This window comes from Sander lucioperca, chromosome 12 (genome assembly GCF_008315115.2).
Source record: "Sander lucioperca isolate FBNREF2018 chromosome 12, SLUC_FBN_1.2, whole genome shotgun sequence".
NCBI lineage: Eukaryota > Metazoa > Chordata > Actinopteri > Perciformes > Percidae > Sander > Sander lucioperca.
Genome location: NC_050184.1, coordinates 35,923,043 through 35,950,401, shown reverse-complemented (window position 1 = coordinate 35,950,401; position 27,359 = coordinate 35,923,043). Strand labels below are relative to the sequence as shown.

The following is a 27,359-nucleotide window of genomic DNA, read 5'->3' as shown; positions in this document are numbered from 1 at the left end:
GATAGTTATCATTTTATATTACTGTGTCTTATGTTCAAAGTTGTATTAATTAACTGCTTAAAGCATTTAAACACAGTTTTGTGGAGTTTGTAACATTCCAAAATCTTAATTTTGACTTAAAGATTTTCATTTTCACTGTAAATGCATATCTGTTCTAAAATATCGGTTATTGGTTTCATTAACTACTAATAATCGCAATCGGTCGTAAAAAAGACAGGTCGATCCCTACTGAAAAGTATTATTAAAAATGTATATCCATATTAGGGCTGAACGATTTTTGAAAATAATCTAATTGCGATTTTTTTCCCAAATATTGCGATTTCGATTAGATTATTTTTTTAAGCTCTTTGTCTTCTGTATTATTCAACAAAGACAAACAATAAATCATTTTATAGTATGAACACACAATTACACACTAGACAGTTAAAAAAGTAAAATTATAGTATACACACACACACACACACACACAACAGTGTATTTTTTTTTTTTACAGTGCACAGAGAGGAGCTGCCTCCAGCCCCTCCCCCTCGTTTAGTTGCGTGCTGCCGTGTGCACTTGTTCAGAGAGGCTATCGTTACTTTAGCATGTTGCTGGTGTTCTTGTTCAGAGAGGCTATCGTTACTTTAGCATGTTGCTGGTGTTCTTGTTCAGAGAGGCTATCGTTACTTTAGCATGTTGCTGGTGTTCTTGTTCAGAGAGGCTATCGTTGCGTTAGCTAGTTGCTGGTGTTCTTGTTCAGAGAGGCTATCGTTGCGTTAGCTAGTTGCTGGTGTTCTTGTTCAGAGAGGCTATCGTTGCGTTAGCTAGTTGCTGGTGTTCTTGTTCAGAGAGGCTATCGTTACGTTAGCTAGTTGCTGGTGTTCTTGCTCAGAGAGGCTATCGTTGCGTTAGCTAGTTGCTGGTGTTCTTGTTCAGAGAGGCTATCGTTGCGTTAGCTAGTTGCTGGTGTTCTTGCCGTGGGATTAACTGTACTAATAAAACCGTTGAAACACCGCGGCCACGCTGCTGTGAAAGCTCCCCGAACGTCATTTATCAGAGTCTGGTTGTTACCCCTCTCAGTGGCAGCTCCTCCACTCCATATCTTTATAACGGAGCTAACCGCTAACCGAAGCTAACCGCTAACCGAAGCTAACCGCTAATCAGAGCTAGTTGCCAACTGAGCCTTCAGTTCTGCGTGTCTGTATTCATTAACTGCACGTATGGACTCGAACCAGAATAAAAGAGATGCACCGATTACAACTTTCTAGGCTGATTCCGATTTTTCATTGAGTTTTACCTGCCGATACCAATTTTAGCTGATTCCGATTTCATATTTTCTAACCACTTTACAGCACGCACAAATATTTATTTTCTATCTTTTCTTTAATGGAACATTTTACTGAGAACATTTTTTGAACAGATAATCTATCGCTATAAAATAGAACTATATAAACTACTCTTGGTGTGGGAAATTCATTGCATTTCGCTGTCTTTGTACTCTGCACAATGACAATAAAGTTGAATCTAATCTAAAAAAAAAATAAAAAAAAAAATCACGGTTACCTCGGAACAATCCAGCAAATAGACGGTACCCTGGAGTGCTGTTACCTGAAACAGATGATTTAACGTCACCGCTCATTTTACACACAGTTTAGCAACAGAACTAAACGCTGAGGGAAGATTACTACGTTTTTAATGTTGGTTTTGAGGGGTATGCACCCCCACTAACCTGGAAAGAGTTTTAAAACAGTAACGTTCATACAGCGTGTCTGAGGAAGACTACGATGTCTTCCTCAGACACGCTGTATTATTGATGCAGCGGGGCATCAGAGACAGGGACCGTCGCATACCAGAGAGTGCAGTTGATCTTGACGCCTCTGTTTACAGAACCTTAACAGTCTATATGGCTAATGAATTAGCTGACGCACTCACTTTAACGTTACACCGTTCCGTAGTGTTTAGAAATAACACACTCCGTCTTCTGGTGTTTTATGCATGTTGATTGCTCACCCAGGGTTTTTCCTGTTATGTCTGACAATTTGATGAACAAAAAAAAATGATATTATGCTTGAGTAATTAACAAAACTGGTTAAAACAATAATATTAATATTTAAATAAATCAGCGTGAGAGTCAGGTACAGGCCGACTCTGGAGATAAAACTGAGATTAGCGCTCATATTCAAGTTCATGTTCAACAATTGTTTGGTTAATTGCTCTTAAACACATTTAGAGAGGATAGGAATCGCTGTTTTAAATCTCAACTCTTATCATTTTGGTGCTGGGGATTTTCTAAAAAAAAAAAAAAGAAGATAAAATTACATTAAAAAAAGTGACAAAAAATATTGGAAAAACATCAAAAGGCGCAGAAAAAGTTACAAAAAAACTTGGATAAAAGTGACAAAAGTGTCGATAAAAGACGACCAAAACGCTGAAAAAATAAGTTTTCATTTTCAATTTTGACCTAGAAATAGCTACAAGTTGCACGGTCGACGGGACGACAAGACAAGGGTTAAAATATGTCTGAAAATATACATTAATATGAATCCAACATATTAATAGCAAAGATTAAATTGGCCTATTTGTAGGAAAACAAAACCTTTCATTTACACATCAGTGTTGTTGGATGCGCGAGATAAAGCTGTTTCCACACAAGGCAATTAGCTTCTCCTTCCTCGCCTTAAAAGTTCAATTCATTTGATCTTACAGGTCGGCTACATCGCAGCATAACATAGAGAGGGGGGGGAAGACATGTAGGAAAGTGCCGCAGGTCGGAATCGAACCCGCAACTTCTGCGTCAAGGACTGAGCCTCTTTATATGGGCGCTCGCTCTACCACCAGGCCACCCAGGTACCCAGTTTCTGTCACTTTTTACGATGTCTGTCGATTTTTTTCAGCGCATTTTTACGTTTTTGAAGCTTTTTCTGAGATTTACTTTTATGAAGTTATTTCTCTCTAAACGCTATTAAATTAAATAAAACAACCAAATATAATAAAAGTAGGAAACTGATCATTTATTTGACTTGTGAAGAGTGTTGTAGAAAACCATCCACGTTACTTTTCTTTGAAAATTTGGTTGAAAGAAACCCAAATATATAGAATTTCTGATATAGAAAATGGACCTGACCCGAGATCAACAGGAGGGTTAACTGTGTAGAGTGAGGTTGGGGAGCTGGGGGGGATTAGTCTTTGTGTGTTGTAGGAAAACATGTATACAAGAGTCTAGTGTAAAAGAAAAGAACTGTTTGTTAGGCTGACAGGGCTGGTTCTGTTTTCTCTTTGTTTGGACACAGTGAGAAACATCTGCAGACTGGATGGAAGACTCTAGTTTAAACTTTGACGTGTGGAGGGCAGCAATACGCTCAGTCTTCTGATGGAAACACGTTAGCTTCAGGAGCTAGCTGCATGCGGCTAACAGGCTAAGTTTAGCTTAGCGTGATTATGAGAGCAGTTCGATTGTCAGACTAACCTTCTCCCCGCAGCTTGGTCTCCTCCGTGTGTTCCCGGTGTCGCTCCATCTCTGATGAACAAACTAAGAAACGCTGTTTGGGATTCCCTGATCTGGATTCAGCTAACGGCTTCTCTCCTCACTGCTCCCGCTGCTCAGCACGGGGAAACAACAACAAACACCACTTCCGGGGGGACCGCTGTCAAAATAAAAGCCTCGTTATTCTATTTTCACTTTTTTTGTTTTGATTTCTTTCATGAGGATATATTTGGTTACATTAATGAACCCTGTTTTACCTTTTAAACAGTAAAGATTATTAGAAAAACCGATGGATTAATTTATATTTATTTAGATATGTTTTAGCCTTTAATAACCTACATTTGATGTATTACTTGAGTTGAACACACACATACACACACACACACACACACACACACACACACACACACACACACACACACACACACACACACACACACACGCACATACACACAAACACACATCCCCAGGCCCGCACACACACACACACTCACACATATACACACACACACACACACACACACACACACACACACACACACACACACACACACACACACATGCACACACACACACACGGTGGATGCAGGAAAAACCGGAGATGAGACGTACAGGATGACCTACATTGAGGACAGCTACACTTAATACATCCATGAGCTACACTCGTTGTTGTAAAATCAATGATAAGTTAAAGTCCAATAAGTCCTTTATCAAACCGTATGAATGTGTGTCCCAGGCCAGGATAGGAAATGAACTTACAATGTAAAGATCAACAAGCTACTGACACATAATAAATACATTATATTAATAAAATATGTATTAATAATAAAACATAATTTAATAAAGCAATTCAAAATATGATAGTGCACTCTCTTTTATAAATTTGAATTCTGGAAAAAGTGGCTGGTAAAAAATGTAAGTGGCCCCACCCTGCTCAGAACACACTAAAGACACACTGAAGACACACTGACAGTTGTTTTGTAATTTATTCCGAATAAGGCTTTAGCTCTAAGCTGTTTAAGGTGTGTTTCTAACAGAGGAAGTGGAATGTTGAACGTTTCCTGTCAATAAAAGTAAACCGTTGACAATTCACAATACATTATCTTCTGTTAATTATAATACTTATGCATTGTTGTTAAGAATATTAAAATTAATATATGATAAATATATGACATGATAAATAGAAGGTTTCAAATAGACCCGGTGATCGGTGATCGGCATCGGTCGACACAGCTCACAGCAATCGGTGATCGGCCCCAAAAATCCTGATCGGGGCACCCTTAATATTATGCTTGAGTAATTAACAAAACTGGTTAAAACAATAATATTAATATTTAAATAAATCGGCGGGAGAGTCAGGTACAGGCCGACTCTGGAGATAAAACTGAGATTAGCGCTCATATTCAAGTTCATGTTCAACGATTGTTTGGTAAATTGCTCTTAAACACATTTAGAGAGGATACGAATCGCTGTTTTAATTCTCAACTCTTATCATTTTGGTGCTGGGAATTTTCTAAAAAAAAAAAAAAAGAAGATAAAATTACATTAAAAAACATCAAACATCAAAACATCAAAAGGCGCAGAAAAAGTTACAAAAAAAACTTGGATAAAAGTGACAAAAGTGTCGATAAAAGACGACCAAAACGTTGAAAAAATAAGTTTTCATTTTCAATTTTGACCTAGAAATAGCTACAAGTTGCACGGTCGACGGGACGACAAGACAAGGGTTAAAATATGTCTGAAAATATACATTAATATGAATCCAACATATTAATAGCAAAGATTAAATTGGCCTATTTGTAGGAAAACAAAACATTTCATTGAAAGTAGTGAACTGATCATTTATTTGACGTGTGAATTTGTAGTGTTGTAGAGAACCATCCACGTTACTTTGAAAATTTGGTTGAAAGAAACCCAAATATATAGAATTTCTGATATAGAAAATGGACCTGACCCGAGATCAACAGGAGGGTTAACTGTGTAGAGTGAGGTTGGGGAGCTGGGGGGGGATTAGTCTTTGTGTGTTGTAGGAAAACATGTATACAAGAGTCTAGTGTAAAAGAAAAGAACTGTTTGTTAGGCTGACAGGGCTGGTTCTGTTTTCTCTTTGTTTGGACACAGTGAGAAACATCTGCAGACTGGATGGAAGACTCTAGTTTAAACTTTGACGTGTGGAGGGCAGCAATACGCTCAGTCTTCTGATGGAAACACGTTAGCTTCAGGAGCTAGCTGCATGCGGCTAACAGGCTAACGTTAGCTTAGCGTGATTATGAGAGCAGTTCGATTGTCAGACTAACCTTCTCCCCGCAGCTTGGTCTCCTCCGTGTGTTCCCGGTGTCGCTCCATCTCTGATCAACAAACTAAGAAACGCTGTTTGGGATTCCCTGATCTGGATTCAGCTAACGGCTTCTCTCCTCACTGCTCCCGCTGCTCAGCACGGGGAAACAACAACAAACACCACTTCCGGGGGGACCGCTGTCAAAATAAAAGCCTCGTTATTCTATTTTCACTTTTTTTGTTTTGATTTCTTTCATGAGGATATATTTGGTTACATTAATGAACCCTGTTTTACCTTTTAAACAGTAAAGATTATTAGAAAAACTGATGGATTAATTTATATTTATTTAGATATGTTTTAGCCTTTAATAACCTACATTTGATGTATTACTTGAGTTGAACACACACATACACACACACACACACACACACACACACACGCACATACACACAAACACACACACGCACACACACACACACACGCACACACACACACACACACACACACACACACACACACACACACACACACACACACACACACACACACACACACACACACGGGTGTCAAAATAAAAGCATACCTTTTAGTTAGGAAATGTATCGGAGTAAAAGTGAAAGTTTCCAGAAATATAAATAACAAAGTAAAGTACAGATACGTGACAATTCGCCCTAAATAAAGTTGCGAGGGTGGTTTTTCCGCTCACAGGCGCTAGGGGGGAGCGAGACGACCACTATTCAACTCAACAAAAGTCATATAACCATTCCAATGACTCCGAAGCTGTTCAGTTAAGGTAAATTAAACTATGAAAGCTGCATAGTTCCCCTTTAATCATTTATATTCCTGCATTTTTTTCAGAGGAAATCTGGAACACTTTTATTGTGAAGCTCAGCAACTGGAACACTTCCGGACTTTTATTTTGAAGCTCAGCAACTAATCTGTCCCGGAAGCTGTAGTCTTCACTGCGGCTAACTTCACACTTTGAACAAGATGGCGTCTAGCAGAAAGGTGTGTTAGCAGAGTCTCTTTGTTGTGTTGAGAAAGAGGTAAAATGTGTAAAGTCCAGATGCTGAGAGCGTTGGTGGAGCAGCGACTAACTGCGGCTGCTGAAGAGATATTTGGGCTGTTTGAAAGAACGATAGCAGAGTACGAGGAGGAACTTTGTCGTTCAAAAGAGGAGAAGGAGCGACAACGGGAGCTACTGGACGCTGTTTTCAACCCTCAGCTTCGGTTCCACAGAGCAGGTTTGGTCATTAAACCTTCAGTTGATCTTTCTCTCCTTCCTGTCATCTGTTCTCTCAGCAACCATATGACGATAGGACGTATGTAAATAAGCATTTGTACATAGATTTATTGTAATCTTCGCTCTTTAACAGGCCTTCGCCAAACCCACCAGACTCCATGTAAATAATCAGTACTTTTATCATCGTAAAACACACTGCATTCAAAGTGGACAGAAACACAATAAAACTATCAAAAGCCGTCTTGGTTCATCTTTCCACTGTTCCAACAATCACCACTCTGGTTTGGTTGAAATAAACTCTTAATTCACACATTTACATGTGGAAATATGCTGGCTCTATACACGCTAAAAGTACAGATTATTTACATGGAGTCTGGTGGGTTTGGTGATGGTGATTTCGGGGCTGTTTTCTAGATAAACAAAGGTTCTTATTTAATAGGTATTCCCTTAGGACTGTGTGTGTGTGTGTGTGTGTGTGTGTGTGTGTGTGTGTGTGTGTGTGAGAGAATGTGTGCGTCTCTGTGTGAATGTGTGTGTCTCTCTGTGTGTGTGCACATAACAAGAACAAATAGAAGATACAAAAACATAATGAGAATTCAAGTAACCATATACTTAGCTTAAATGGCTAATTTCTAGCAATAGTCAATGTATCATTATCTGGAAAGAAATGACACTGCTTTCTACATTAAGTTGCCATAAAAATAGACATGCTAGTCTTCCTTACACAACGAATCAATTTAAGTTAAAAACAAACAATGAAAAAGTAATAAATAGTTTGAAAAAGAGATACAAAATGGAGATAAGAGTATGGATAAAGTGCACTGTGTCTAGACAGCTCTGGATGTGGTGTGAGTCCAGGAGTTTAGGAGGGGAGGATGGAGTGTGTGTGTGGGGGGATATATACCTTTTTCCACAGCAGACATGTTGACATGTGTCATAGTAGTAAAAGCACAGGTGTAGTCAAACCATTAATGATGGCTGCATTCCCCTTAGGAGAGGTCCTGGTGTTGTGGATGCTGACTCACTGAAATAGCTCACTGGGACACTTGATGAACTGAGTAGGGGTGTCACCATTCTCTTAAGTCCTCCATTACATTTTCGATTCTAAGGTCACGGTTCGATTCTCGATTTTTACCTTTTTTTTAAGCACAGGTTGCCATGACATTTTTAGACTTGTATGTAATATAATATCTGACCTTTGTTCGCAATGTACAAAACATTTATTAACAACATAATGTGGCAATAACATATCTTCTGTCAATTGGAAACTTGACAATTTGTCAATAAAGTAAAAAGAACCGACAATCCTGAGGGGAGACGCGTCGCACCACACAGAGTTTGGTGTTTGAAGCCCCCAGCGTCGTCTTCCAGGCAGCGCTGCCTGGAAGGCACTAGGATTAGGCAATGGTTATGGTTGAAGACGACGGTCACAGCGCTGCCTTGAAGGCTTAGGCCGGTTACACACTGGCAGCGTGGTGTGAGTGTGTCAGCTGCGTGGCGTGTCCGTTTATATTTCGGCTCCCATGTTAACATGTTAGAGCTTACACACTGCCTGTGTGACACGCACGTCTCAGGCGTGGCTCGAGCTGCGCCGAAAACGCGTGCCTGCCAAGGGGGTAAGCTTCTCCTCACAACGCGTAGCTCATATGGAGCCATTTTGATGCTAACAAGCACTCACCCCCGTTAGCATCCCATTGACTGCCATTCATTTTGACGTCACTTTGACAGAGAATAACTTTACATCTGAAGAGTTTAAAGACTCTATTTGTCCATTGTTTATTTCTAAAGAAACACGACAATGTATAAAAGGCTCCATTACCTTGTACCTCACGTTATGGCTCCGTAGCAGACGTTTTTATAAAAATAGGCTAACGATTGGGTCATAACCACGAGACTTACTGTCTCATAGTAGAGGAATTACCGTATAGTACAGGAGAAGCTCTCAGGCAGTTTGGACTTCCATTAGCTGTTTAAGTTTAATTACTAATGTTAACTATCATTTTTAGTTAGCATTAATTAGCCTGTGCCTTTAGGTAAACAATTCAGTACACAGAAAATCAAACTGCCAGTTTAGGAGTGTGGTTCACAGGCACTTAGTGAGCAATGTTTTATATTTAAGTAGGCCAAAGTTCAGCCATAGCTACATTGATAGCTTCTAGCAAAAAGTCAGGCACTGCTAGGCACTGTTAGGTAAGGACACTAGTGGTGTGTCTCAGTATAGACATCTAGTGGTAGGGGGTTTAAACACAACATTAATGGGGACCACTGTCTGACATGAATATTTTTGCACGTAAACTACAAATGAAAAAAAAAAAATCAATATTGCATTTTTGAAAATCGATACAGTATTGCTAAATTAAACGATTTTTTTCTTACACCCCTACATCCTCCACAGTGCTGTGGAGGAAGGTCTGGCAAAGCGAGACTAACCCCCAATTGCTTAAATTGTCTGACAATAGGAATAAGTTGGAGCAATGAGCTAGGGTCCACTTTTGAATTTAATGGAAATAGTGCTGATTTTGTTAAGTTTTATAACAGGACAGGGAACTGAATTCTTTGTTTAAGTATAACAAAATATCAGCATTAGGGCTGGGACGATTCATCAACGTTGATTACAGAAGTACTTTGATTTGCATAACTTGCGTCGCTGCGTAGGAATAGAGGAAGATGGCAGCCCCCATAAAGGCCCTGACACACCAACGACGGCCGGGTACTAGTGGCCGACTGTGGTGTCGCCTCACGTCGGCACTTCTAACATACCGTAGAGACTACAGCCGACGGCCAAGTACGACGTACGTTCTGCACACACAGTACAGAAACAGCTTTACAAAGACAACACAAAATACAGAAAATAAGCATCTCTCAACACTAGGGGTGGAACGGTACGCAGAAGTCACGGTTCGGTTCATACCTCGGTTCAGACATCACGGTCGCGTGTGCGTCGGAGTTTGTCAACAAATGTGGTCAGCTGGGGCATGCCCGGGCAGAGACGGGGTGATGGACTTACCAGAGTGTTGGCATACGGTGGGCAGAGAGCATTTCTATATGTTTCTCTGTCCTGTTCTTCACATCAGTGAGGCTTTCTTCTCTTGTTTCAACCAAGTGAATACATGACGAAGTGACTGAACTATCATCACCTCTCACGGTGGATTCTCAACGTCCCGGCTGCTGCTGCCTGGTCTTTGAGACACAGCTGTTTTTTTTTTAATCACTACACGCGGTTCACAACACACGGTTAGTTAGCGTTGTTACACACGGTTAGTTAGCGTAGTTACACACGGTTAGTTAGCGTAGTTACACACGGTTAGTTAGCGTAGTTACACACGGTTAGTTAGCGTAGTTACACACGGTTAGTTAGCGTAGTTACACACGGTTAGTTAGCGTAGTTACACACGGTTAGTTAGCGTAGTTACACACGGTTAGTTAGCGTAGTTACACACGGTTAGTTAGCGTAGTTACACCCAGTGAAATGACGTGTCCTGTTTTTATTTCATACTATCTGCTGGAGTGAGTGAAGCTGTGGGCTGAGCTCTGTTATCTCAGCCAGTTTGTTTTGGAGAAGAGTTGTCGGGCGAAGTGGAAGAGAGCGAGTCACGGAGGATAATGGGAGCAATGCCAGTGAAACTGTTACAGCACTTTTTTTGAAAATAGTTTAATGAGCTTAAAGTTGCACATTGCAACTGTTATTTTGAAAAGCTGGTTATTTATTAATTATTTATTATTATTTAAATGTAATATTTAGTGTAGTGTGTAGTACAGAGTCTGCACTACAGAGATGTATTAATTATATATTCAAATTTGATATTTAGTGTAGTGTGTACTACACGTGTGTACGTGTAGGAAAGGTAGTAGCTAGACTTCTTAAGTGCTTTGATATCTTGAGAGCTGTCAGTGCAGACAGCTTACAATAGTGCTGGGAGGTATGACCAAAAATTTGTATCACAGTATTTTTTAAGATTCTGGCAGTTTCACGGTATATCACGGTATTTTCTTTCTTTTGCTTGACTGGGCCTTTTATATAGGTTTATAATGGCTTATTCTACTGTCAGGAGTATATAGAATATCACAAAAAAACATTTTAATGTCATCATGTTTACTAAAAGCTTTGATTACTAAAGGGTTTGCTTGGCTCCACAATATTATATAACGTTATATGAAGGAACATTATATTATTAACTATTATCATATTAACATTATATAACGTTATATGAAGGAACATTATATTATTAACTATTATCATATTAACATTATATAACGTTATATGAAGGAACATTATATTATTAACTATTATCATATTAACATTAAATAACGTTATATGAAGGAACATTATATTATTAACTATTATCATATTAACATTATATAACGTTATATGAAGGAACATTATATTAACTATTATCATATTAACATTATAACGTTATATGAAGGAACATTATATTATTAACTATTATCATATTAACATTATATAACGTTATATGAAGGAGAACGCATCAAACAGTTACAGAATCTAAACTATTTTTATTGTGCAAACTGCAAAGTAGTAAAATAAACTTAAATCGAATGAATACACATACAAACACCTTTAACATTGTTTCCCTTTCAGTTGTCTCCTTCGGTGTCTGAATAATGTTAGTAGGTTGGCGGACGTATTTCAGCGAGGCAAGACATCTTAAATCCAGTGTTTTAATCATTGCTCTTTCTCCCGTCTTTTTCCGCCGTCTGTAACAGGACTGTAGGTGGATTGTTATTGCGTTCATAATGTTGCTCCGCTGCATGCTTGAAGTGACATGTCTTTAACGTTAGCACGGCCGAGTAACGTTAGCACGGCCGAGTAACATTAGCACGGCCGAGTAACGTTAGCACAGCCGAGTAACGTTAGCACGGCCGAGTAACGTTAGCGCAACCAAGTAATGTTAGAGCGACGGGAAACAACAGTGGCTAAATTATGTCTGTTTTTTTTTAGAAACAAAAAACTTCAGAACCTCAGACGGCTCCTCTCTTGAGCATACGTTGTTCTGGTGTATCTCCGGTCTTTCTTCATCCTCTAACCTCCGCGACAACCTACTTGGCTAGCTAGCAGCTATAATGTTACCCAACATGCCGTCCGGCGGGGTAAATTTGTAAACGTTAAATTAGTAGTGTTAGAAATTCGTTAGGTCACAAATTGTTGTGTGTTATGGTGTTTTATCCTGTAAAGAGAGTTAGTTGTGGGTTATTAATTGTTGTGTTATAAAGTTACTACCATGAGTGAGAAGGGTACGCAGTTAACAGGGCTCCTGTTCTCAATTCACTCGCAGATTACTTCAGCCGTAGCGCTCTCTGCGACATTACACCTGTGTTACGGTATATGAAAAATTCATATCATACAGGAAATTAAACTGCCTCCACCTGCAGGTTGTCAACTGTGAGGTTTGGAATGAAAGGGAGAAAACAGGACAGAGTAACACGGCGGATATCGCTTTTTTATGATGACGTAGTTAAGGCGGCCCACAGATTAGAAAGCAATTCGTGGCGGGGGGGTGTTGCCCCGTATCCCCGGGGGAGGGGGGGATACTTATTTTCGTAACAATCAAGTATCATAAACTGAGGATCACGCTGTTGGATGCTGTCCTTCTCTTCTACTTCAATGCCTAACAAATCTATCTCTTTCTCTCCCTGACCCTGTCTTTCACTAGTTGAAGCCTGAAAATATTGTAAACAAATTAATAACATAACTAATTCCACTGGTGGGACTGTTGAGCTCTGTTTCAGACAGATACCTCCGGTTCAGGCTGGTCCTCATCCTCAACACGGGCCTTTTTCAGTCGCAGAAAATACTTTTCAATACTTATCTGGATTGAAGCAGCAAGCATTCAGTGTAAGAGTAAAAATGACATAACATTATTTATAATACGTTTATTTGATTCACAGCTGCTATATAGTGTTTTGACCTCAACAACCCAACTGCATTTTACCGCAAACTTGCAACTAGTTAACTTTCTAAAGCAGGCGCAATCGCTTGTTTGCTAAGAGTGGGGCCTTTGATTGTGAATGTGTGATTGTGTAAAGGTGTTCACCAGATAGATACCAACCTTTAGTGAACTAGTGAATTTCGCCAGCCGTCTTCTCTCCTTTATGGAGACAGACGCTGTGTGCACGGTGGGCTCGATGGTGTTTTAAGCCTCCAACGTCGCCTTCCAGGTAGCTAACCCTCACCTCAACATAACCATTGCCACGCTGCCTGGAAGGCGACGTTGGGGGCTAAAAACACCAAACAGCGCACGGTGGGAGGAGCTGTGTGTGTGTATGTGAGTGAGACACAAGTGACAGAGAGACGGAGGAGAGCAGGGAAAGGAAATGCAGGCGAACGTGTTTTAAATAGCGTTAAAAAAAATAATTTAATAACTAAACGCAATATGCGGCGGCCGGTGTTGATAGTGCGGCGCACCGCCACACATTAGTCTATGTGTGGGAAAGACTGTGGCAGGCGCGTGTTACTTAGGTGGCCGCCTGATTAAGCATGAACATAAGTATATTAAATTAGATTCAACCTAATGATTGCACATATTGTACTGACAACAAAGTTTGTTTAGCATCTAACCAGAATTGTAAAAGAAGTAGTTTACCTTCAGAGCGAGTAGCGACTCTAGAGGGAGAAACAAAGTGTCTCTCCTGTGCTTTCTGACCACGACGGGAAATCTGTCGCAGGAAAAGTTAGCCACCGCCGAGCGAGGTGCGTCGCCACGACGTCCAGTTGCATTTTTTGAGAGGTGCACGCACGTCGCTCAGCCGTGGCTTGGTAGCGTTGCATTTCCCCCGACTCTTCTTCTCCATAAACATGAAACATGAAATCAGGGAGAGGGGTAACTTTTCCTGCTCCAGATTTCCCACCGTGGGCAGAAAGAACAGGGGAGACATTTTGTTTCTCTCACTATGACTCTAGAGTCACTACTCACTCTGATGATAATCACCGTCACTCTCTAACTTGCTCTACCACACACACACACACACATGCCGACCCTGCTATTCTCTTGAAGAGATCGACGCACACACCAACACACTAGTATAAACTTCAGGCCATTTACGGAGGCTGGAGCCCTGCGTTTCAATTATTTTCTTTGCCTCACACTGATGCAAAAAATGCATTTGCCAGTGATTATCTTAACTCATTTCAGTGATGAAATAAATCCATGTCATAGCCATTTTAAGTTTTATGTCAAGTACTTAAGTAAAAATACAGATTCTCCAAAGTTCAGTTTAAAAAAATCTTTAGAATAATAGGCAAATTAACCGTTAGGTTAATCAATGACAAAAATAATCGTTGGGGACAGCCCTAAATGGTTCCATTTTGTAGCTGGTTTTAGCAAGCTGACCTTAACAAGCTATGCTATGCTACTTTGTATCAGTTTGTTAGACTAAATTTGTAAGTTTTCATATCTATGACGATACTCATTATTATTGGTTTGAGTGGTGGTCAGTAATGTGTCTGTTTCATTCTGTTTCCTGCAGATGTTGAGCAGCTGTTGGTGGTTAAAGAAGAGGTTCCTCCTGAGCAGCAGGAGTGTAGCTCCAGTGTGGACCAGGAGGAGCCAGAGCCCCCCCCACACATTAAAGAGGAACAGGAGGAACTGTGGAGCAGTCAGGAGGGAGAGCAGCTTCAAGGGCTGGAGGAGGCTGATATCACCAAGTTCCCATTCACTCCTGTCCCTGTGAAGAGTGAAGATGATGAAGAGGAAGCTCAGTCCTCACAGCTTCATCAGAGACAAACTCAACACATGGAAACAGAAGCTGATGGAGAGGACTGTGGAGGACCAGAACCAGCCAGGAACTCACATCCACTTTTACAACCAGAGACTGAAGACCAGACTGGAGACTCTTCTGATCCTGAGACTGATGACAGTGCTGATTGGAAGGAGACCAGAGAACCTCAGTCAGCTTTAAACTCTCTGAAACATGATTCAACATGTAAGAAAACATTCAGCTGCTCTGAGTGTGGGAAAAGATTTGGCCAAAACGGAAATCTGAAGAGACACATGAGAACTCATACAGGAGAGAAACCTTTTATTTGCTCTGAGTGTGGGAAAAGATTTAACCACACCTCAAGTCTGAGGAGACACATGAGAACTCATACAGGAGAGTAAGCTTTCAGCTGCTCAGTCTGTAAGAAATCTTTTAGACTGAGTAGCCATTTAAAATATCACATGAAACAACACACAGGAGAGGAAGCGTCTACTTCCTGTGTTAGTGACATCAGAAAGCAGCAGGAGTGGAGCTCCAGTGTGGACCAGGAGCAGCCAGAGAATCTCAGCCAGGTTGGAGCTCTCTGAACCATAGAAATAAAATGGATAGAAAGGCCATTTCCATTCAGATCAACGTAGCATAATGGTTAGAGTGGCAGCCATTTTTATGTGTACCATTACCATGGTAACGTTTAAACTTCAGCATAAGCTGACTCCAGCGAGTCGCGGCGCTGAGTCTAAATGAGTCAAATTAACTTCATGCTTCATCCACACAAAGCACGCTGCTATCGCCACGAGTAACGGCTTCATTCGGCTCGTTTTCTGTGAACGATGTGGTGAGTTGGTGACGTTAAAGGGATACTTCACCGATTAGCATTAAGCTTTGTATCAGTAGAAACCCGGTAGTATTTTCGACTGACCGTGCTTCCCCCCCTCATGTCCCCCTACCAAGAGGCTATGGACTACAGCCAGCTAGTTCCACATGTCTTCAACCCGCCCATAGGGGGTGGGACTGTCACTACCTGATGCAAGTCGAGTGTCAGCCATCTTGAAGCTAAGCTAACAGGCTCTCTCTTTTCAGCAGCATCCTTGCATTGTGCATTCAAACTACCGCACGTGTACCACCGGGATACATTGGTACAGATCAGAGAATATGCAGGAAACTTTATTACAGACGGAATACTCAACACACTACGCGAGCTTGGCCTGCTACGCAGACCAGCACCTCAGCCTGTGGTCTCGCTCGATGCTGCTAGCCGGGGAAGGGGACATCGAAAGCGGTGTGCTAGAAAGCTAAAACAGGAGCTAGGTGGAAAGCTAACGCTAGCCGGCCACCTGTCCATCTATCCTGCTTGCAAGTGTCTGCTCATTACACATCCAACTGGACTACATCCAACTTCAACAAAACTCCCAACGCGAGTTCAGAGACTGCTGTGTTTTTGTTTGTGTGGAAACATGGCTGAACAACAGTGTACCGGACTATCCAGCTACCAGGCCTGCTAGCCTTCAGAGCAGATAGAGATGCTCTGTCGGGTAAGACTTGTGGAGGTGGGCTGTGCATATATGTTAAAGCGTAACTCTCGCCAAAATGCAACCTAGGGTCTTTCTGTGAATGTACCCGAGTCAAACTTTCGTTTAAAAGCATATTTAGGACGGAAGCGTCACTTTTAAGATTGACCGTATTCTCGTTTTTCAGTCAAATGGCCTTTTGAATGGGAGTCCTAGGGGCACTTTTATGCTAGCCTCAAAATAGCTATTTTTAAACCACTAAGAAGGCTCGACACACCATGAGACTTTGCTCCAAGTATCACCAGGGGCTCTACACCTGAACGAAAGCGTGCAGAACATTGTTTGTCTAAACAGAGTTTACTAAAAAAGGTTTTGAGCTACTCACTGTAGCTGTTGTTCTTCCGGTCTCCGTCTATCGAGCCAGTCAGTAATAGTCGAGGGAGGAGAGTAAAGATGGAAAGCTCCAAAAGCTTAGTTCCATATAAATGCACGGATAATTCGTTGTTTTGTCGTTAGTGAAACACAATATTGACCTTGTAGTTGAAAAAGGAGCCTCATATAAGAATGACATTTCCTCCTATGGAGTCCGTTCATTCACATGCGGAGATCAGCTATTTTGGACTGGGAAAATGGCGGATAGCGTAAACAACAACTGCTAATGTGAGTTGCTCAAAACCTTTCTTTTTAGTAAACTCTGTGAACACAAACCATGTTGTCAAAGCTTTCGTTAATGTGTAGAGCCCCTGGTGATAGTTGGAGCAAAGTCTCATGTTGTGTCGAGCCTTCTTAGTGGTTTAAAAATAGCTATTTTGAGGCTAGCATAAAAGTGCCGCTAGCACTCCCATTCAAAAGGCCATTTAACCAAAAACGAGATGCTTATACGCTTAAACACGGACTGGTGCAGAAATGCAGTGCTTGTATCCAACTACTGGTCACCGCTGGTGGAGTTTGTGACTGTTAAATGCCGACCATTCTACATTCCACGCATATTCACGGCTGTGTTTATACTCTGTGTTTACATCCCACCAAGCGCTAATGCTACCAATGTGTTAGCTGAACTTTATGGAGCCTATAATGTGTGTGCACCAAATGTATCCTGTTTTGTATGTGGTTTTTATATAATGTCATTTTTACATATTTTAACCCTTATGTTGTCCATCGGGTCACAATGACCCGTTCAGTTTAGTTGACTTTTTGTATTGGCCTGGCGTTGCGCTTCGGGTCTCTGTGACCCATACGTTACTCGATGGTATATCTCCGCTACCGCAGCGCTGGCCTTCGGGTCACTATGACCCATACGTTATTCTATGGTATTTCTCCACTGCCGCGGCTCTGGCCTTCGGGTCTCTGTGACCCATACGTTACTCGATGGTATTTCTCCACTGCCGCAGCACTGGCCTTCGGGTCACTGTGACCCATACGTTGTTCCATGGTATTTCTCCACGGCCGCGGCTCTGGCCTTCGGGTCTCTGTGACCCTGGCCAGTATTCAATGGTATTGCTCCACGGCCGCGGCTCTGGCCTTCGGGTCTCTGTGACCCTGGCCAGTATTCCATGGTATTGCTCCACTACCGCGGCCCTGGCCTTCGGGTCACTGTGACCCTGGCCAGTATTCCATGGTATTGCTCTACACTACCGCAGCTCTGGCCTTCGGGTCACTGTGACCCTGGCCAGTATTCCATGGTATTGCTCTACACTACCGCAGCTCTGGCCTTCGGGTCACTGTGACCCACGCGTTATTCCGTGGTATTTCTCCACTACCGCAGCTCCGGCCTTCGGGTCTCTCTGACCCATACGTTATTCGCTGGTATTTCTCCACTTGAGCAGCTCGGGCCTTCGGGTCACTGTGACCCACGCGTTATTCCGTGGTATTTCTCCACTACCGCAGCTCCGGCCTTCGGGTCTCTCTGACCCATACGTTATTCGCTGGTATTTCTCCACTTGAGCAGCGCTGGCCTTCGGGTCTCTCTGACCCGTGCGTTATTCGCTGGTATTTCTCCACTACCGCAGCTCTGGCCTTCGGGTCACTGTGACCCTGGCCAGTATTCCATGGCATTTCTCCTCTACCGCAGTGCTGGCCTTCGGGTCACTGTGACCCTGGCCACTATTCCATGGCATTTCTCCACTGCCGCGGCTCTGGCCTTCGGGTCACTGTGACCCTGGCCAGTATTCAGTGATATTTCTCCACGGCTGCCGCGGCTCTGGCCTTCGGATTCTATGTGGCCACTATTCCATGGTATTTCTCCACTACCACTGCTCTGGCCTTCGGGTCACTGTGACCCTGGCCAGTATTCAATGGTATTTCTCTCCACTACCGCAGCTCTGGCCTTCGGGTCACTATGACCCTGGCCAGTATTCAATGGTATTTCTCCACTACCGCGGCTCTGGCCTTCGGGTCTATGTGACCCATTCCATGGTATTTCTCCACTACCACTGCTCTGGCCTTCGGGTCTATGTGACCCGTACATTATTCCGTGGTATTTCTCCACTACCGCAGCTCTGGCCTTCGGGTCACAGTGACCCATTCCATGGTATTTGTCTACTACCGCGGCTCTGGCCTTCGGGTGTCTGTGACCCATTCCATGGTATTCGGGGGACCCTGGCCTGGCTTGTAGTAGTAAAACAGACAGGGTGAGGCAAAGCGGAAAGAAACAAACCTCGTTCTCGTCCTACTAAACACTTTTATTACACACACACACACACACACACACACACACACACACACACACACACACACACATGTATATACATATACATGTATATTGTACAGATTTTGTCTTCTTCGTCTTCTTCTTCTGGACCTTTGTACTCTTTGTACTCGGTTCAGCAGCCGGTTGCGACGCCGGCATGGCCCGCTGTGTGACTCTAAATTTGGAGCTGCATCGGGTTATCGCCCACGTGGCACGCAATGGCCCCCAAGTGGAAAATTTAGTAGTAGCAGAAGAAGAAGAAGAAGAAGAAGAAGAAGAAGAAGAAGAAGAAGAAGAAAAAGAAGACGACCACAGTGACAGCGACAGCGACTCCGACTCCGACTCCGACTCCGACTCTGACTCCGAATGGTCATCCGGCGGGTGTGCGTCAGAAGAGGACCGAGACAAACACGATGACGGAGAAAGAGACCGCCACGACGCTGACGAGCACGACCACGACCACGACCACGACCACGACCACGACGCAGGAGAAGACGAGTACGACGACGCCGACGACCGAGGCGAACGAGGAGAAGAACGAGGGGAAGAACGAGGAGAAGAACGAGGAGAAGAACGAGGGGCAAACGCGGCACAGGCTGGTGGACGGCAAAGGGGAGATGAAAACAGAGAGGGCGAAGACGCCGACGCCGACGACGACGCCGACGACGACGAAGACGACGACGACGACGGCGAGCAGGACGACGAACGAGGAGAAGAACGAGGGGAAGAACGAGGAGAAGAACGAGGAGAAGAACGAGGGGCAAACGCGGCACAGGCTGGTGGACGGCAAAGGGGAGATGAAAACAGAGAGGGCGAAGACGCCGACGCCGACGACGACGCCGACGACGACGAAGACGACGACGACGACGGCGAGCAGGACGACGAACGAGGAGAAGAACAAGGGGCAAACGTGGCACAGGCTGGTGGATGGCAAAGGGGAGATGAAGACAGAGAGGGCGACGGCGGCGACGACGACGGCGAGCAGGACGAGGAACGAGGAGAAGAACGAGGGGCAAACGCGCCACAGGAGGGTGGACGGCAAAGGGGAGATGACGACAACGAGGGCCACGACGACGAGGAGCAGGATGTGGAACAAGACGATGAGGACGAGGAGGAGGACGAGGAGGAGGAGGAGGAGGAGAGCGAAAGGTTTGCGTCGAGAGACGGCGAGATCGAATGGTCCTCCACGACGTATCATCCCCATCGCCCTGGACCTCGTCGCCGCCGTCGTGCCGAATATGAAGAGGACGAGGAACAACAACTGGACGACGACGGCAACGACCAAGACCAAGACCAAGACCAAGACCAAGACCAAGACCAACGTGACCGAGACCAAGACGAACGGCAACAACAAGACCCGGCCAGACGCGCCACCGCTCCGCAGAGCCCAGGACCCACAGAGTACGCGGCAACACGCGTCCGCGATATACTCTCCGCTTTCGAGCTGTTTGTCACGCGGCACATACAAGAGATCGTGGTGACCGCCACGAACATCGAGGGCCTAAGGAAGTGCGGCAACGGCTGGAAACTGATGGACGCCACGGACCTGCGCGGCTACATCGGGCTGCTGCTCCTCGCCGGCGTGTACAGGTCCCGAAACGAGGCACTGGAGAGCCTGTGGCACGAGGAGAGCGGCAGGGCCATTTTCCGCGCCACGATGCCGCTCAAGCGCTTCCACGCGTTCTCGCGACTGCTGCGATTCGACGACCGCGAGACGAGAGCCGCCAGACGAGCCGCGGACAAACTGGCGGCCATACGAGACGTGTGGGACGCCTGGGTGCGGCGGCTGCCTCGCCTCTACAACCCGGGCCCCGACGTGACCGTGGACGAGCAGCTGGTTCCCTTTCGAGGTGGGTATTTGTCACCGCAACTGCTACTTTCATTATCGTCGTATCGCGACCGCAGTGGCACAATTGTCTCGTCTTTTTCTTGGTCTTTTTCCAGCTCGCCGTTTACAATGCTTTTGTGTGTGTGTGCGCATGCGGACGTTTCTAAACATTTTGTTCTTTTCTCGTGTGCTTGTATTCTCATCTACAATTTCTATCTCATTCTTCTTCTTCTTCTTCACCTTCCCTCCTTCCCCCCTTCTTTGTCTTCCTCCGAGTTCTTTTTCCGTGTCTTTCTCATTCTCACTCTTTGACGACACGTCCAACACCTCCAACGCCAACAACGACAACGACAACGCCAACAACGACGACGACGACGACAACGACAACGACAACGACAACAAGGTCGATGCTCCTTCCGCCAGTACATGCCCAGCAAGCCCGCCAGGTACGGACTCAAGTCCTGGGTGGCCTGCGACGCCGCGTCCAGCTACGCGTGGAACATGCAGATGTACACGGGCAAGTCGGCGAGCGGCGGGCCCGAGAGGAATCTGGGCGCGCGCGTGGTGCTGGACGTGACCAAGGGCCTGCGGGGTCCGCGCAACGTGACGTGCGACAACTTTTTCACCTCCTACGAGCTGGCCCGGCGGCTGCTCATCGAGAGGCGCCTCACCGTGGTGGGCACGATGCGCAAAAACAAGCCCGAGCTGCCGCGCGCCTTGCTCAACACCAAGGGCCGTGCGCTCTTCTCGTCCAGGTTCGCCTTCACGCCCACCGTCACTCTGGTGTCCTACGTGCCCAAGAGGCACAAGAACGTGCTGCTGCTGAGCACGCTGCACACGGGGAAGGCGCGCGTCCGCGCCACCAGGGACGCCAAGCCCGACATCATCCTGCACTACAACAGCACCAAGGGCGGCGTGGACAACCTGGACAAGCTCGTCGGCACGTACAGCTGCCGCAGGAAGACGACGCGCTGGCCCCTCGCCGTGTTCCACAACATCCTCGACGTGTCCGCCTACAACGCCTTTGTGCTCTGGCGAGAGCTCAGGCCCCAGTGGATGCGCGGCAAGCTCTACAGGAGGCGCGTGTTCCTGGAGCAGCTGGGCAGGGCGCTCGTGACTCCGCTCATCGAGAGACGCTCGCGTCTCCCTCGCACGGAAGCGTCCGCCGCACTCGTCAAGGCCTTGACGAGCAGGGCCGCGGCCGCTCGAGAGCACAGAGAGGGTGTTGACGACGACAACGACGACGACAACGACGACGACAACGACGACGATGTGGAACCGACCGCGCCCAGAGTGGCCAGCAAGAGGAAGAGGTGTCAGCTCTGTCCAAAGACAAAGGACCGCAAGACATACACGGCGTGCGGGGCCTGCAAGAGATACATCTGCGGGAGATGCACGCGGCTCAACTGCGCGGAATGTGTGCGCGGACTGTAGCCTCTTGGCTCGAACGCCGCCGGTTTGGGCTTGGGCTTTGCTCTGCACAACAACGAGCAGACAAACACAACAACGACAACGACAACGACGACGACGACACCCGTTGTCTCGCTCGTGCTTTTGACCGTGTCGACCTGGAATCGCCTACGGCCTGACACTGAACACCACGAGAGACGAGCGAAGTCAACGCACACACAGTGTGTGCTATTGAGATGTGAACAGGTGCAACAAAGTGACATGAACAACACTGTTGAAAATCTTTTGAATAAAAACCCTTTGGCATGTGTCTGCTGTGTGAGATGTGAGATTATTACACACACACACACACACACACACACACACACACACACACACACACACACACACACACACACACACACACACACGAAAGGGTCGAAGCACAACGCCAGGGTAGTAGGACAGTACATAAACTAAACAAGTCCCCGTGACATGAAGGACAACACAAGGGTTAAGGAAAAGTCTGTGTGATCTTGAAACCTGCCTTCAAAGGGGGGTGTTTTTAAATCCACATCCAAACACACAGTGGTCCCACAAGGGCTCACCCAGGGGAGACAAGCAATCTGTAGACATGTGTAATCGCTGATATATCCCTGTTTTTTTCCACTATGTGATTTCATAGGCACTTGTGTTGTTATACTCATTGATGTATAAGGACAGAATCTGGGCAAAGTTAGGTGACAAGCATTCTGGAGACATTACATTTATATATATTATATATGTATTCACTGTCATATCCCTGTTATACTATGTCTTTTCAAAGTACTCGTGTTATAATGATCAATGTCAATATGTGAATAAAGGCAAACGTGTTTCTGGAAGCAAATGGCAATTTATTGATTGAGTAAATTATTCCTCGAACCGGTCACTGGCCATGGAGGCAGTCATCAAACATAAACAATACACACTGTTGAGAATGAATGGGCTGTGGTTGTTATCCATCTTCCAGCTCCTCGTCCTCATCATCGGCCATGTACTTGAGAGAAAGATAAATGTAATTACCATGAGGCCATACACGGATAAGCTGTCAACACGTAATGAGAACATTATTACCATGTCGGCGTTCACATCATTCACAGGGGGAACGGGAGGCAATGCAGCATTGGCATGTGCACGGTTGAGGAGTTCTGGGGGTAACAGTGGATGCACTTGTACCACAGGGTTTTCAGGTGCCTCTTCGTCTGAGGATAGCATGTAATCGCTCTCCTGCAATACATGCACGGTATATCACGTACAGGAATAGGAACCATGTTTGACAATAGTCTCTATCTATCTATATCAGATACCTACAGTGCGGTCCAGGGTTATGGTAGACGCCTGTTGAGTAGAGTACAGCTGTGGTTAGCGTAAATTGATGACTTTAACCTGACAAATTGTGTTAACTGACAATACTGATCTCACCTGGCTAAGACCACCGTGGTCTGTTTCTATGCCGCTATCCTCTGACATTTTTAGTGTCACGAGTGGTGGCACGAGTAGTGAGTTGAGTCAGTTTTAAGTAATGTATAATACTCACACATTAAGCGTGGCGAACATAATCATATGCGCTACACAGAGGCTATCTCGTTTGTCGAGCCAATCATTCTATTAAGCTAGGGTGAACGACTCCTAACCCCAACCCTAACCCGTGAACATAGAACCCTTGACATGTCTATTTCACACCCAAATGTGTGCATCGGCATTGCTTTGTTATACCCAGTGATGTAAAATTCATTTCTGTTGTCTTTATTCACATTGCAATGTGTGTACTGAGCTTGCACATTTCCCCCATTAAAGACAGTGAATGACCATTCGTTTGTATTGTGTTTATTTACATGTTCTCAGCATGCATATTGCACCCGGTAAAGACAGTGAATGACCATTTGTTTGTATTGTTTTTTTATTTACATGTATTCAGCTTGCACATTTCACCCATAGTAGAAGCGAGACCAATCCTTTAATGACATATGATTATTCAACACAAAAGCCAACTGTGTTCTCCTGATCAACACGTCAGGGCTCAACTGTGTAATGTTGACAACGCTGTCGAGTTGTTGTTCCTCACGCACCTCGGAATTGTGGAGGCCATGAATGAGTTTGTTGTAAATGTCAAGGAGAGTTGATCCGTAGATTTTGGTTAGGGACACAGAGCCGGTGACTTCACCTATGTTCTCCAAAGGGCTCTCGATCAAGACTTTGATGTAGTGCCTATTACGGTCCACTATGGCGAAGTTGTCTGCGTACTCGCTCATGGTCTGGTACAGGGTGCTGATGTATTTCACCACCGTGTATGGGATTTCTATGGTCCTCTTGTGTACGTGTGTTTGATGGCCATATGTACACTCAAGCTCTTCCAAGGCTGGGTCGGTGGATATCTCCTCACTGATTCGTGTTACAATGTCAAGGTTGTCCATGGAAGCGGATCTCAAGAGAGTTAGGAGATTCCGGAGAGCGTCGTAGTCTTTGTCAGGAAAGGCTTGTGGGGAAGGTATGCACACATAGCCATCTGGACACGACGGGAAGGAGAATGACGGCAGTTCACTCGGGGGCTCTTTTTTGACGCAGGCAACGCCGATCTGCAAACACCGTTGGCACGTGAATGCATATTCTCCTCGGGTAGACTCGACGAGGAGGTCGAAAGCACCTTGCGCCTTGTCCGAGGCCCAGAGGCTTTCTGACATCATGAAGGCCAATACATTGACGAGGGCCTGCCTGTTTTCTTCATCGTACACAGGTAGGGTACGACGGAAAGGTTCAGTGTCGGTGCCCGCTATCTTCATACGCGATCCACAGTCAATGTTGACATTCCACTTTGAGGAAAGCCTGCCCGGCTCGCTGGTCAGGATCCTGTTGTCGGTGTCGTTCACAATAGCGAACTTGACTGGTATTTTTTCCACGGTGCCTTGTTTGTATGCCGTAAGGTTCATCTTGTCAACCACAAACAGAGTGCTGCACTCACCGATGGATATGAGGCCACACAGGTCCACTTTTAAAATGACAGGCTGATGGGGCTTACTGGCATTGGTCATGGTGTGGGATACAACGTACTCACTTTGACTGAAAGACATCTTGACTGAGTATGGTTCACGTTGCGAGGAGCGTATAATTGCCACGGTTAGGGGTTAGAGTTTTTGGATTAACACAGCATTTTTGGATCTGTATCTCAATACACGTTGAAGAAAGGGGTCATGTGGCGAGAGAAGATCAAGAGCACCACGGTGTTTCGCTGACACACTGTCCTATCTTTCGCCTCTTGTCCTGTCCGTAAACCAATTCTAGAAGCTTGTGACCTGGAATGTTGTTGGCAAACAGGTCCATGTAGAAGTTTTTACAGCCTGTGCAATGATACGTGACCTCCCTGTAGTTGTAGTCGACAGGCCGCTTCCTTTTGCCGAGCTTGACTAGCGTGGGTTTGAGCCACTTTTTCCCCCTGAAGGCCTCGATCCATGTTCGCATGAGGTGTGCGTCCGCACATGAATAGGGCATGATACAGAGAACAGACTCGGGGTAGATCGCAGTCGCTGAGCTAAAGGCATCGGGAGTGTGTATCTGCAACATGATTACGGTCTGGTACAGGACGCCGGCCAGATCCACTAAAGGCCTCTCGCATAGCTCGCTTCTGGCTATGGAAAGCCTACCGGCGGAGGAAGCGATCCCCGCGTCTGCGAGTATGGCCGTGGGCAGCGAGAGCGATATAGAGGCTTCCGAACAGGGGAGATGTGACGTGTCGTCCGCGTCTCGCATGGACACTGTGCCTTGAGATATGGCTTCGGCGAGTTTCTTTCCAAGCTGAGCGCTCAGGTTCTTGTAGACAACGTCGGGCCTTAGTGACATGTCCTCTGTGATCACCTTGAGACAGGCCTCGAGTTTCTCACCCGGGAGACGAGTCACGGTCTCCCTGTTTATCCTCAGGTGCTCCAACTCACGAGTTCCGTGCACGGGTATCATGTGTTCAGGGCAGTTGTTCATCAGCGCGTTGAAAGCCACGGTTGCCCTGTTCAACCTCTGTCTGACAGAGTTGATTGACGCAAGCAGGTGTTCTTTACAGTCATCCAGGCTAGCGGGCCCCAGCGCGGAACTGTACATGTAGCGGGGCAGGCAGTAGTCTATGATGCAGTGAGCCACCAGCTTCCCCGAACAATTGACCAACGTGCGGTCTGCACAGTGAGCAATCAACACCCTGGAGTTTCCGTAACACTTGTTGAACGGCTGGTACGGGTGGGATACGAGTTCCGTGTGAGACGAGGGAGCGTTCTGGTTCTGTTCGTGACACTCGTCCAGGACTTTGTGCTCTGATTCGCTCCCGCAACCCTGCTCTGTGTCAGAGACCTTTCCAGATTTGGAACACCTGGCCTCGCACTTGAGCGAACCTCCGAACATGGCCGTGATACACCCTGTGTTAGCCTGCAGGTTCACCGGGTATCTGTAGAAAGCGGCCTCGCACGGGTTGCACTTGTGATACTCAATGACCTCGACGGGCTTCACAGAGAGTCCCGTGATGCGCTTTAGCCAGGTCTTTACAATTTCCACGTATGAGGTTTTTACACTGGAATTGGCCACTTTTAAGCGGTCCAGGGTTACTCGACTAAAGTGCTTGTTCTTTGACGATTTGATGAGGCTACTCCAAGGAAAGAACCCGGCTCCCATCTTTGACGCGATGAGTTCAGCCGCTTTGCACATCAGCAGGTCTCGGAGTATGCCTTGTTTGCTCGAGAACATGTGGTTCATGCAATACCCGTCTTTGTACAACATTCTCACAGTTAGCCCCCCGGGCGATCCAGACTCGTTTGCCTGCAAGGGGACGAGTGTCGTAGAGACTGCTGAGAAACCCGAGTCCAACTGCAGCGTTACAACGTCTTTGACACAGTACTCAGTGAGAAATGAGCTAGCTCGATGTAGCTCTAACCACTGGCCGAGATAATCCACGCGGGGTTCCCGCTCCAGGTACAAGATGACATCTCCCGGATTGAGCTTGTGCCAGGGGCAGGTGGAAAAACATGACACTTGGTCCGTGTGAAGCTTGATACAGTCTCCCCTGATGACACACGCTATGAAGGTCTCCGTGACCGCGGAGTCGCAAGGCGAGCGCACACTTTTGAAGGCTGACAATCCCCTGACCTTAACGGAGAGGGACGATGGATCGCCCTTGTCGTCGAGGTTGTGAGTGAGAGCCACGTAGGTCTTCTTGGCGACGTGACAGTAT

General features: G+C 45.5%; 1 protein-coding gene and 1 long non-coding RNA gene across 2 annotated transcripts; both read left to right on the top strand.

Moving 5' to 3' along the window:
- Positions 1-1,771: 1,771 nt before the first annotated feature.
- Positions 1,772-7,213, top strand: LOC118496406. The gene is made up of 3 exons (XR_004898974.1): positions 1,772-1,783; positions 5,710-5,715; positions 6,922-7,213. It is a non-coding gene; the product is annotated as an uncharacterized LOC118496406 (long non-coding RNA).
- A 7,948-nt stretch (positions 7,214-15,161) lies between these two features.
- On the top strand, positions 15,162-22,159 carry LOC118496418 (piggyBac transposable element-derived protein 4-like). The gene is made up of 5 exons (XM_036008038.1): positions 15,162-15,272; positions 15,478-15,535; positions 19,290-19,395; positions 19,690-20,747; positions 21,129-22,159. The coding sequence occupies exons 1-5, from the start codon at positions 15,162-15,164 to the stop codon at positions 22,157-22,159; spliced, it is 2,364 nt and encodes a 787-aa protein (XP_035863931.1).
- Positions 22,160-27,359: the final 5,200 nt, after the last annotated feature.